Source organism: Lepisma saccharinum, chromosome 8, assembly GCF_977018435.1.
Source record: "Lepisma saccharinum chromosome 8, izLepSacc3.1, whole genome shotgun sequence".
Taxonomy (NCBI): domain Eukaryota; kingdom Metazoa; phylum Arthropoda; class Insecta; order Zygentoma; family Lepismatidae; genus Lepisma; species Lepisma saccharinum.
The window spans coordinates 61,171,227-61,184,543 of record NC_139236.1 but is presented as its reverse complement, the minus strand read 5'-3'; the positions used below and the strand labels follow the sequence as shown (position 1 = coordinate 61,184,543).

At 40.3% G+C, this 13,317-nt stretch overlaps 1 protein-coding gene across 1 annotated transcript in view; it reads left to right on the top strand.

Moving 5' to 3' along the window:
* The first annotated feature begins 19 nt into the window (after nucleotides 1–19).
* LOC145991048 (TBC1 domain family member 14-like) overlaps nucleotides 20–13,317 on the top strand; it is a 122,476-nt gene continuing 109,178 nt past the window's right edge. The window contains exon 1 of the mRNA XM_083126748.1: nucleotides 20–1,555. Within this exon, the coding sequence (XP_082982874.1) occupies nucleotides 177–1,555 (1,379 nt within the window). The 5' untranslated portion in view covers nucleotides 20–176. The remainder of the gene's footprint in view (nucleotides 1,556–13,317) is intronic.

Sequence of the window (13,317 nt, the reverse complement as noted above, 5' to 3'; positions counted from 1 at the left end):
GGCAAGAGTTCCATGCAACGCCATCTGTGATAATGCAGTCTGTTATTTGTACTGCATGTAGAAGTGTCGTCTCTGTTTGTGTCTGAATTTTTTTTTCAAGATGTCTGCGTGAGCGGTGTGTTTTTGTTTTGTGTGTGTGATTATAATATATAGCATAATTTGGAAAACATTTGGAGATGAAGAATATTTCTCCGGAGAAGGAGAACAATGGGCAATTGCCACCAAAGCACTTGTCGTCCGTAGAGCCTGGCGATAGGTCTTCCTTTCAATCAGTGCTCCCAACAAATCAGGGTCACATCAGAACGTCGTCCGTAGATCCACTTTCTGCTGATGGGTGTAGAATAAACTTGCTTCAGAATTTAGCCTTAACAAATCAGCTTAAAAATCATAATATATTAGGAGATGGTATTCGCAATCCTGGTAAATATTTCGTTATTTGGGATGCTACGAAAGTTTCGGAGAATGTCCGAAGTAAAAGTTTACCCAGCTGTTTGGTGAGTGAAAAGTACTTGGATTTAAATGGGGCTTCAGAAAAAGGCAAGGAGGAGACTTGTGTGAAAAATCCCACAGATAAAGAGATAACCGTTGAGTGTAATGGAATAGTGTCAAATGAAGGGTGGTTTAGAACTTGGCCTGAACGAGGTCACGATAAACTTAGTAACAAAAATGATAAAGTAATTAAGTTGCAAAAGATTAATTTGAATCACTCATCCGGACCATTTTTATGTAATTGTAGGCCTAAATTTGACAGAAATAATGAATGCTGTAAAGTACGAGATGGTATATCAGTAAGTGGAGGTTGTGTACAAAATGGTACAGGTGAAGATATATCTGCAGAAGTGCATTGCTGTTCTATTTCTACAAACCAGAAATCTTCAACAAATGTCGAAATATTAGATTTGTGCAAAAATTGCGTTAGTGGAAAGGCAATGTCACAAAGTCAGAATCATGCAGGTTGTGATTCATGCACCAAATGCTACAAAAATCACAATTTGCATGAATTTGCAGGTCAGAATGGTGTTGCCCATAACAGTGCTTCGGCTACAGTTCCTCTCACAGACCTTCTGGAGAACATTCCTTTAGCTTATAGTCCTGTAACCAAGCAACTACACTTTATTGACTTAAAGGCTCATAATGGAGAAAAAAACGGACAACCCTTTTCTAAAGATTTTATTCCGGAATGTGTATCACGGCGGTTAGAGAGCATTGAAGAAAAGAGCGAACATGATAGTGACAGCGTGTGTGTGTTTGATAAAAATGACCATGACAGCATTAGTTACGAGAGCCCCCGCAGTACGTTGGAACGTGTTGGTACTTTTACGTCCCTATCAAAAACTGACGCGAGTTCATTTTCCAGTATATCAAGTTTGAGCACAAACACAGATTGTTCACCTTCTGTCAATGAAGATGGCACAGTTGGCAGTTTCTTTGATGGTGATGACAGATCTGGAACTGACATAAGCATACACGGTGATGGGTGCAGTGATAGAGAGCACTATTATGAAGATACTGGTGCTAAACCAAAGAGGAGAGGAATATCAGGATTTTTTAGCAGGTGAGTAAGAGTTCATTATTTAGCTGTTGCTTTTTTATAATAAACAAAAGTTAATTATGGCGTATTGCTCCTATTGGAAAAATCATGAATTGTTTATTTTGCTGTCGGTTTGATTTTACAATACCGGACACTTCCCCAATTTCTTTCATATTTCGCATACCCAATAATTTAGGCCTCCTAATCATGAATCTGCAGTTAAAATTTGACGCTCACGTGTAGAACTTGCAAAATAAGCGGGTCTGTGATCTCAACTGACACCCTCGATTTCTCAAGAACCAATGTTTATCACAAGATTTTGACAGTCCATGGTCGCAATTAGCTTTACACCCCTTGAACGATGCACGGGTAGCCCCACGAACCATGCATGGTTAGGTTAGGCTAACATAGTTAAAATTTGGGGTCGCAATTAGCCTTACACCCCTGTAACAATGCACGGATAGCCCATGAACCATACAAGGTTAGGTCAGGTTAGGCTAACAGGGTGAAAATTTGGGGTTGTAGTAATATCACGAACATATATTTTGTTATTTAGGTATTCGAAACACATAATCTTGCGATAAACATTGCTTTTCTTGAGAAATCGAGGGTGTCAGTTGAGATCACAGACCCGCTTATTTTGCAAGTTCTACACGTGAGCGTCAAATTTTAACTGCAGATTCATGATTAGGAGGCCTAAATTATTGGGTATGCGAAATATGAAAGAAATTGGGGAAGTGTCCGGTAGGCCTATTGTAAAATCACTCCTTTGCTGTCTATTCTGCTCAATAACTTTTATTTAGGACTGTTAGAAACTGTTTTAGGTGAGGTCTAAATTTCAAATTACTTTACAAAATTTGGTGCCATCGACCCACTGTACCCCCTCAAAATTTACATTGAATTTCTTTTTAATCAACAGATTTCAATGTTTTGTGTGATATAAAATTGGTTGCAACATGTGGAAAACACAAATGGTCTTGATCCCAAAGTATGGCCCACGTAAAAAAACTGCCATTTTGGAGTATTTTCACCACTTTGTATTAGTATAAATGCCCCAGGTTCCTTTTGTTTTTTTTTCCGATTTCATCAGCTACAAATGCAATTTTGATTTACTTCTGTTAACACATACTGCGGAGTTTTGGCGTTTACTTCAGATTTTGTTTAATACCTATATGCTTTCGTAGCTAGGTTAAACAGGCTAGGTTTGGTTCTCTTAGCATTAAAATGAAGTCCCTAAATGCATTCTACTAAGGTTCCGATTTACTTCTACATTAATCCCACTAATCTACAGTCGCTTGTCAATGGAAAATACATTGTACATAGGAAGCATGCATGCTTGCGTAAGGTAATTTTTAAGTTGTTTTTTTTTCAACATAAATAACTTTTATCGAAATACAAACAGTGCTCATTACTTTAAGGAAGGTTAAAATTTAATGTGACAATGTTTGTCAATATCCTAACTAGTATAATTAATCTTCCTGCTAGGAGAATTTGAAAGATCGTAAAACAATCGGAACTGTTACCCTGTAAGGTTACAGATGTGCTTTACTTCACAATAACACATTTCCGTGAGCTAAGAACAACTGAAAACATTTATAAACAATAAAATCTTCATAAACCATGCAAATATTTCATTTTCTTGAGGGGGTACAGTGGTTCAAGGGTCCACAAAATTTTCTTTTTCATTGCAATTGTCGGGCCTCCTCGATGGCATAGTGGTAATGTCGTCGCCGGGTTCGATATCTGGTGGAAGCACATTGCACAGTGGTTTGGATCCCACTTTAAACTGTAGGCCCAATCCTGATTAGCGTATCTGCCTATAAAGTGGACTTAAAACATCAATTTAAATTCAAACTTCATTGCAATTCTCTTCACAATCATTTGTCGTCCCCTGTGGGGGAGTGGTTAGCACATCAAGCTATGAAGTCAAGGGTCCCACGTTCGAATTCCGGCCTGGGCATACTCTCGACAAGCGTACTAATTTGCTGGCCATGTGTGAACAAAACTGTACAGGAAAAGAAGGCTTTCTTGAATGTGTGAAGCATAAACCAAACACACAATGTTGGAATTAAAAGTTCTATGTTGAGTACTTCTTATGCATTATATGATGGAGTACCGTGTGGCCAGAATTATAGTTGCCCTCAGAGATCAATGAAACTAGGTATAGAGCCTTTGGAGATCATGGGGAAGCAAAAGTTGATGAGATAAAAAAAGAATAGATCAAGATTTTCACCATCAGGTGCAAATGTGATGCTGCAGTAACAACAACCAATATTTTTTCTTGTATGTACGCATTGCTTGCATTGTAGAATTATTTCTCTTGTTTTTTTTATGCTTGAAATAACCATAGAATACAAGAGAAATAAACCAATAATTTGAGTATATGTTGTTACAGCAGTGTTCAATATGTCCCTGTCAATGTGAATTACCCTTTGGAAGCATAAAACGGTGTGATCAGTGGTCACACGAAACATTTCCCAGGATATTGTTTACTGTGCCACTTTTCAACCTGGTGTTAAAATTTGCAACAGTTTTTTTTTCTAAGCCTTTTGATTGACCCAAACAATTGCAGTTCTTATTCACTAGATCAGTATTGTACTTATTTATTTTGTATGTAAATGACAAGTTTATTACTTTGCAAATCATATTGTTTTTTTTTTATTTAAGTGATCTTGAGGATGAACAACTATTCTCTGTGTTTTGCTTATTAGCATGGCTTCTTAAGCCCAAAGGTTTGAATCTTGACACAAATACGAGAAGTCTTCATCAGGCTGTTGTGCATTCTCACATAAAACAACTAGAAATATTAAAATACAAATATTTAATCACAATAATATTAAATGCGAGTGATGCATTTGATTTTCGGTACATTAATTTTGTTATATGTTCATCATATTCCAAATTAGCAGCTTAATAGCTAAATTTAGCACCTATGAGATATACCTAGATGTCAGATTGCACTTAAATATTTGTGGTGTTAAGTAATCTGAAGCCAGTACCTGAAGTTACAAATTTTTGAAATAGCATAATTTTGTTGTTTCCTCATTGTTTACATAAATTTTGGTACTTATATGGAAGAAACTGAAAGCATCCTACAATTTGTTTTTACTGTTATAGTCAGGGCTCGAAATGGTCCAGAGCAAACCGGAACCCCCTTAAATGTCTGGAACCTTGTCCTTCCATCTCATCACTTTCATAATCGTAGAAAAAAACGACAACAGCATGTTAAAGAAAATGAAGTGTTCTGTTTCGTGAAGATTCCCATTTCGTGCTCTTCACTTTTCTGGTTGAATAGCATTTCGATATTTGGTTTATTTTTTATCAGTGGAAATTCAAGCAGTACTACCACATTTCCTTACAACCTGTTTTCTTTTTTCTCTGGCCATCTAATACTCCGCCAGATGTTTCCTATTAGCATTTGTTTATTTAATGACACTTTCATAGAAGAGTTTAAATTGTCAGGCGATGGAGGCATGATAGCGAAATTAAGGGATTGCTCCCAGGTGTCTTAAACTGTAAATAAATAACCTATTAGCAAGTTAAATGGCTACTCCCCAATTTGACGGCCATTTTTAGTTACAAAGGGTAGAAAAACGACGTAAAATATCCTAAATATGAAGTATGGGAACTTGTTGCGCATCTCTGGCAACATGTTATTGGGAATAGAAATAGATTTGTATAGATGGTTCGGAAGCTCTTGTATGAATATTATACAACAATGTGTGGTTGTTCACAACCAGACATGTCCGGTGTGTTGTGCAGACTCTCGCATAAGAGATCCTGAAGTGAGAGAGAATAATTCATGAAGGATGGATATGTAGCAGTCGAGGAATGAAATACGCAGAATCGATAACGTAGCCTGTGTGGGATTGCAGGTCAATGCTCTTTAAAGTTTTTCCCCTTCAATATCTTGGCAAGTAAGCAAGGAAGGAGTTAAAAGGTCAAATCAGAATCCGGTTGCTTTGTGACTAAAGATGTTGCGCGTTGGAGGAGTCTATTGCCCGACCTGATCTTTAATGTTCTCTCAATTTTGTTGACGGCCTCGATAAAGGATGCAAGATGTGGATGCGAATAGGAAAGAAGGGTCCGCGAGTTATCCATTTTATAGCGTGACCACAATCAAAGGAGCCTTTCGCCAAAATTCTTCGCGCACCTTCCTCTTCGTCTGTCCAACTCGTGCCATGCTTCACTCTCGTCCTCCCGGGAGTACGATCACGATGGACAGGAGTCGCGGGTCTGCGCTAGTTCCTTTGCGTGTGGTTCCACAATGGGGTAATCAAATTGGTGAAACTAAGTATACCGTGTCGTCTTTCTTCGCTTTACCAATAGGAATTGTCAGTTGTCGTTGGTTGAATTTTCATCCGTACCCTTTGACAAATCAAATGTCTTTATAAGCCAGAAGCAGCTTTTACAGGTTAAAAACCCATTTGTGACCAAGGCCTGCGAGGGTCTTCCGGATAGTAGGCGCTGCCCATCTTGTAAGGTAGGGGTCCGGGTTCAATTCCCAGCAGGAATTCGGATTCCACTTCACTCTGTAGGTTCCGCCCCGATTAGTCTATCAGAGCACCACGTTGGCTCGGAACAAACTTTTTCAGAGGCGACTTTTCGTCGTGTGACGCGTGGTTGGCGGACGCATCGAGTCCCATCGCTGCTGTTATCTGGCTCCCCCAGATTGTTCTCAAGTCTGCAAGGACCGTTCGCACAAAAGGCGAGAGAGCCCTCCCTCCGCTGTGGCAGAGTGGTTAGCACAGCGCTACGAAGCCATGGGTTCCGGGCTCGAATCCCGGCCTCACCTCCCTTCCACGTAGTACACCAGGGACTGCATTATATAGACTAGCGAGGTTCTGGCATATAAACCTCTGTGGTACTAGTGTTGTGTCACCTATTTCTGTCGTAATTCCCCTTCGTCCATCTCATCACCAATCATGCTCATCTTCGCGATTAGCTATAAGTGGCAGAAAGCTTAGTAAAATGAACCAAATTAATAAATCATGAGAGAGGACACCCTCTGTTAAACGCAACAGAGAAGGTAGATAAAAATTAAATGAGGCGAGAGAAAACGGGGAGATAACGGGGCAGAGAATAGATATCGAATCCTAATTGCTTTGGTCACTTGTCCGCATTAATAACCGAAGTGATAGAAGGTAAATATAAACTTTCGTCGTGGGACGAGGTCCTGTCGACGCCCATGTGTATATTTTGCAAGTCCCGTTTCCTTGCTACACATAAGAGCTCAGATGCACAAAGGTCGTTTATTGCAGCCTGTATCTTGCTGGTACTGCGTAGTTACGTCCCTGCCATGTATTTGTTCATTGAATCATGCTCCGGCATTCAAGATTATCGCAGATCGTCCTCTGTAAGCACGAAACTCGGTCTTTAATTCGTGCTTCGTTCTTGACTCGTTCGTTTCTGCCTAGTGGCACTTGCGTTCTTCCACTGACTCGTCACCCCTTCCGCACAGATAAGGCGACATTTTGACAGCACTCTTGTTTGCGAAATGAATGCGTGTTCCGTGCTTCCCGTTGTGTGTTCTGAGATATCCATTGCACTTGCACAACTGCGCTTCGATGTGTAACCGGGAAGACGTCCAAAGGTTAGGTTCCAACACCGGTGAAGGGACGGAGTCAGACTTTTCAGCACCAAATGAGGGAGGAGTAAGGCCATAGTGGAAAGTCCATGGGGGTAAGACGTTGTCACGTTTGTCGCACACCACTCTTCGGTCACTCAACGTCATGTGTCCCTTCGTACTTGAACCAAGAAGGTCGGGAAGAACAGGTGAAATGTGGTCCTCGAAGTGAGGGGGGAATGGTATCCACCCAGCTACGTAATAAAATTTTCTCGACGTCTCACCCCAACTGTCTCATTGTCACCATATTGAGGTCACGAGGAACAGTTTAAACATACTCTAAAAGTCTTTCCCTGCGTCGAACTGGAGAAGGAGAGGTCTGTGCGCTGGATGGCTGGGGGAAAAACTTAACATGACGCTTATGGGAGTATTGTTTTCTTGGGAATATAAAACTCCAGTTGGCATAGGAAAAAATATATGAACGGAAAGAGGACAGGTTGAAGATTTTGTTTCATTTGATTAGTCGTAACTTGAAGTTGCTTCTCCATAAGATATTGATTGATTTTATTTTACTTCGATTTTCTGCCACTTTTCGCTAATCGCGAAGATGTGGTTTGAGACAATTGTACCTGATATTCTTTCGTCTGATGTATCGAGCATGATGATTTATTAACAATAGTAATAACAAATAAGCAACGACAATAACCATTTCTTTTTAGTGTGTAATAATTATTTATATTGAATTTTATATCGGTGACCTAACCTCCCGCACCCCTACAAAAGTTTCTGGCGACGCCCATTGCCTTGCACTACATCATCTTTTCAGCATATTCCCGGAAGTCATTTTTAAGATGCCACAGGAGGGATTGGTATTCAGGACGTATAACAACGGTTTTGGCATGCAGGTATCTCGTTTCTCCACTCATTCTGATACGCTTCAGAGGAGGTGAGATGTTCGATCTGTAGCCTGATTCAGTGTGGCCTTTTGGTGTAATTTCCTACTTTAGCTCGTAAAGTTTCAACTTTTAAATTATTATCCCGTCTCTCAAGAAATCTATGCAAGGCATTCCCTTGAATGGAGGACGAGGGTTAAAATTTAATTTTTGCGAATACGCTGGTGAGAATTTCTGCGTATTTGAGATCCAGAATTAACATTTCTACACACAAGGGGACGCATCTTTGACATCACTAGTCTTCTAAAGGGAATTAATTATGACGAAAAGGTTAATCGGTGTTGCATTTTTGTTTCACACACACACACACACACACACACACACACACACACACACACACACACATACATATATATATATATATATACGCTTTATTATGTCTATGCCATACTTAACCCCATAATTCGTCTGTAATGCATAAACATTATACACACAGAGATCATCGATACACATCTAAAATTATTGCAAGCGATTCCACAGCTTTTATTCATGTTTGTTTTTATTTCGTACAAAAATTTCTTACGCATTAGTAACTTTTTCCACTTACTGAACGTTCATGTACAGCATGATTTTCTTATTTAATGTTTAAAAAATATCCACATAGACAAAGTTAATACCCAGTGTGATTCGTGGCTCTATCGCTTTTTATTACAAAAGTTACGATGTTCAAAGTGTGGGTTGCGTAACTTTTTGGACATCCTGTACTTGCACATTGTTCCAATATTAGACGGATATAAACAACCGTAAGAATGTACATGTAATGAGTACAGATTACTAAAGTAACAGGTTCGTCATGAAATATTTACAACTTTTTATATGGTATTGGCGTAATATTTAATTGAAGCATTAAAACACCAGAAATTTAAATAAATTCTGATAAATCAGAGATTTATCTCCCAAGAAGTGAAACATCCCTGCACGATGAAAAATTTTCTCTCCACTAGTGATATCTACTGTCATTTGGCAACACTTGTCTGATTGTATGTGCGTCCCCCTCTGTTCCACCGAGGCAAGTGCACTGGAGAAATCGCGGAAATGAGGATGAAGGTCGCGCAAAACGGGCGAACACTATCCAAATGGAGTTAACGTAGTGGTGTGTAAAAATATAGAAGGTTACGTATGGATATTCCGAGGCTGTAACACCAGACGTAAATATCTTGCGTTACTTTCACCAAGAGTATCCATCTTGCACTGATTTGTAAATTGGCTTACATATTCACTCATTTGCGGCCTATTATTCATGAGTTTTGTAATGATTGTGCTGTGCTTCCTCAACATGAGTGGTGAAGATGATGATAACTGTGTGTATATATAGGAAGTTTGTTGATGGATTTTTACTACACATGCACTTTTTTTCATTTTATTTTCAAATATTAATTTCAGCAGGTATATATATGTGTGTGTACATTGTAGGTATTCCAGAAATTGATCTTCAACCTGTGTATTGTTCTTGGTGAGTGTTCCTTTGTCCCTTCCTAAATACCATCATTCATCTTCTTCGTTGCGATTAGCTAAAGGTGGCGGAAAAGCGATGCTAAATAACAAATTTAAGAAATCAATCTTTTCGTTAAATTTTACACTGACCTTCGTGACGGAATGGTTATCATAAAGCGCTAGGTGGTTCTGGGTTGGAACCCTGGGGTAAGGCATTGTGGTTGTTCTGTCATCATTTCATCTGGTCATCATACATTCTCTTCGTCGCGATTACCCGAGATGTAGAATTATAAAAAATGTTCATTTTTTTCATCAGCCCATCACTGCATTTGGTAAATGAAGAGAATGGCGTAATCACGTGTGTCGTTGCTAAGGCCGACACCGACGTTTTGGAACTACCCCCAGAGATTACCCTGAAACGGTTTGCTCCTAAGGCGAGGACGATAACTATTTGGTTACACGGGAACCCATACATATAACCTTAATTGGAAGGTAATGAATTTCGTAGAAAGAACCAAACTCAATTCTAACAGCCTTTTCTTACATTTATGAGTGTGAAGACACCAAAACGGCAAACTATACGTTGGACACACTGGACTACATTTTGGAGACAAACGAGGCCTTGGAGTCTGGACTCACAGTCAGTACAATTCTCTGTGAGGCTTGTGTTGTGTTATATTTGTGTATGTTTGCGATTGTCCTTTCATCTCATATTCGAGATTAGCCAAGGATGGCAAATAAAAATAAGTGAATTAAAATAAACCAAAAGAATGAGTCAATCTAATTCGTTCAACCGATATTCTTCCAGGGTCTAAGGCGTTCCAATTTGTTTCATTAGTCGGGTTGCCTAACTGGAGGGGTGTGGTTCCAGATTAAAATTTCAAGTCTATTTTTTTTCCGCTTTTTCTCCACCCCTCCTCCTTATTCTGATGCCGTAATGCCAAGAAAAATAGCTAGTAGAGAAGTACAATAAAGACCTAGTAATTGTGCACTTGGATTTAAGGCAGGCACGTAGCCAGGGGAAGGGCTAAGGGTACTGAAGCCCCATCCGAATTCATACAAATTTCTAATTTAAATACTGTATAGCTGTAATTAATTTTACTTCCTTAGCAAGATTAAACATCTTGTTTAATAAGTTGAAATATACTGAGAAATGTATTATCAGGGCTTCTCCCTCCCACTTTTTCGCCATTAGATGGCGGCTGCTGATAAGGGCCCCCCGAAATAAAATTCTGGCTACGCTCCTGTTTCGAGAGTATGTTGGAATTAATTGTGCATTTGGCTGTTGCACTAACGAGGGTCCATTACAGGTGGGCATACCAGCGGTCTCTGTCAGACCTTCTCGCTTATGACCTTGGAGAGATTATCCACCGAAGACAAATGAGTTTGGTTAGCAGATGCTTTGTAGAGCGTGAATAAGTAATGTTTTGCCTTGTTTAGGTATGCCTGCGGATGGGCGGAAGTCTTTGCTTCATTGTGCACTGTCACTATGTAGCCACTAAAACCGTATAAATGTTAAAAAGATGCCGCAGATTTGGTGCTGTTACCGTACGAGAGCAACTAGGACAAACATTTGCAATTCGAGGCGAGACCGAGACACGGCCAAGTCTCGTCCCGATTCGATCTCTAGTTTTTTGTGTGTTAAAATAAAAATTTGCGACTTGAGAAATGTCTCTCCTTTTGATATTCCAAATTGATAAATTGTGTCTTTTTGTAGTTCTTTTCAAGAGCATTTAAGTGAATCGTTGTGTGATTTGGTATCACTCTTGTCTAGATATCTGTGATGGCTTCATGCTACAGTAAGCCTATTTTCAAGAACGTAAAAGGGGGTACGAACCCCCTCCCCCTGAAACCCTTACCAAGTAATAAAAATATTGAAAATATACGTGTTTAGAATTTGCTGTATAATCGAAGGCTATTTATTTCCGCCGAACTTAGTGGAAAGCAAGGATTAGATTAAGATCATAAGGCTCTGAATGCCAGTACCAAATAAGATATATACACACTACTTCTTATAATAATATGCATGACATACTATTCAGGAAATTTACTTTTCGTCAACTTGATCTAACATCCTTTTTGTTATTCAATAAATATTCAATTCTTTATCTTTTTGACATTAATTTCCTTGCCAGGACAGTTGTTTTTCTGCAAATATTGTCGATCTTAATTGCACGTAAGCTAGATAATGAATACGTGTTGTTATGTCTTTATTTTTATACCGTCTGTTTACATATACATGTAAAAACAACAGGGCCTCCCCGATGGCGCAGTGGTAGCGTCGCCGCCTTGTAATCAAGGGGTCCCGGGTTCGATACCCGGTGGAGGCACATGGTGGTTCGGATCCCACTTTCAACTGTAGGTCCAGTCCCGATTAGCCTTACTGTGCATAAAGTGAACTTAAAACACCAAATCAACATGTAAAAACAACAATAATGCGGGGGGGGGGGAAACGTAACAACTTTTCTTGACATTTCTGCCTGTGTATTGGACCGGCGGCCATCGCGAGGAAGTAACCCGCTCACAAAAAAAATCTGCAACAACGACCTGGGGTTAGTTCGTCGTGCTGACCACACGTCACCCCGTAACTGGTCGGATAAGCTCCTGTCTCTGGTGGGAGTGAGGCCGGCAGTCGGTAGGTAGGCACTGGCCCTCACAGCCTGTTACGCCACGTATTATTATGGGTAGACCTATAACTTAATATCAACGTAATAATTTCAACATTGTTGTTATTATTTCTGAGGTCTTGGTTCGCCCCCCCCCTCCTAAATATATTATATTTCTAGATACGTGCCAGCCTATTTTCTATCACTCGTATCTAGACAGCGGCGAACTCAAACCAGGTGCTCACTTGAATGCAAAGAAGGAATTGTAAACAGATGTGATTTTTCAGATTTTCTCTTCCTCCTCCTTCCTTATTTTTTAAGGAAGGATTTCTCTGAAACGACTACGCTTGCGAAGCATACAGCCACTTTCCCATCCCGTCGTCTTGTAGCTGCGTTCTGTGAAATATATGTCCCGGACACTCCCAAACGCTAAAGAACCATTGAAAAGGGGAAGCAGTAATGTCTTTGACAGCACTTTCCTCCGAACCAAAGCGTGTCGTAAAATATGCATCCACCGTGAGCAACCTACTTGATTTCAAAGCGACCGTCGACACGTAAACTACATTTCTCGGGAGAAAGGCATTCTTGTGGGAGACTTTGTCCCCTCCCCCCATCGCTTTCGAGCAAGGAGGGTCTCCCTCGATTCAGTAGCCGAATTCCTGAACATCGTTTAGCTCCTCGTCGCCCCTGGCAACGGGATGGTCCCCTCAGGATTTGCAATCGAGACGGTGCCGAGATGACTTTTGGCGCAGTCCTTCCCCCCTAGGGATGCGTCGGGAAGTACCAAACGGCGAAGGGAACGCAGCATCCCAACCGGGCCCTTTTCTCCAATCTCGTCTCCAGCGATCTCGTGAACTGCGGCAATTGAAGGAATATAAGCTTGCCGAAGGAGTTCACGACGCGCACGTGCTCCGTAATTGCTATATCAGGCGAAAGTGATTTAACAGCCCATATAACTCTTCGTCAAGATGCGTAGACTTTTTTCTGCAGGAATAACAAACGTGCCACAATATTTTGATTGAAAATGCTTCATGTCTGCAAATACGAGTCGAGGCATATGTCATGGCAATATTTTTTCGGGCTCGAGAGGACATTGCCATGACGTGGAACGTGAGATGGATGCCCGACTCACATCCAATGAGGCAGATGGTATTCGACGCCTCCCACATCTTTGGCAGCGTGTTACTCTTGGGGAGTACTAGGAGGGTTCATAGGGCGCTTTGTTTG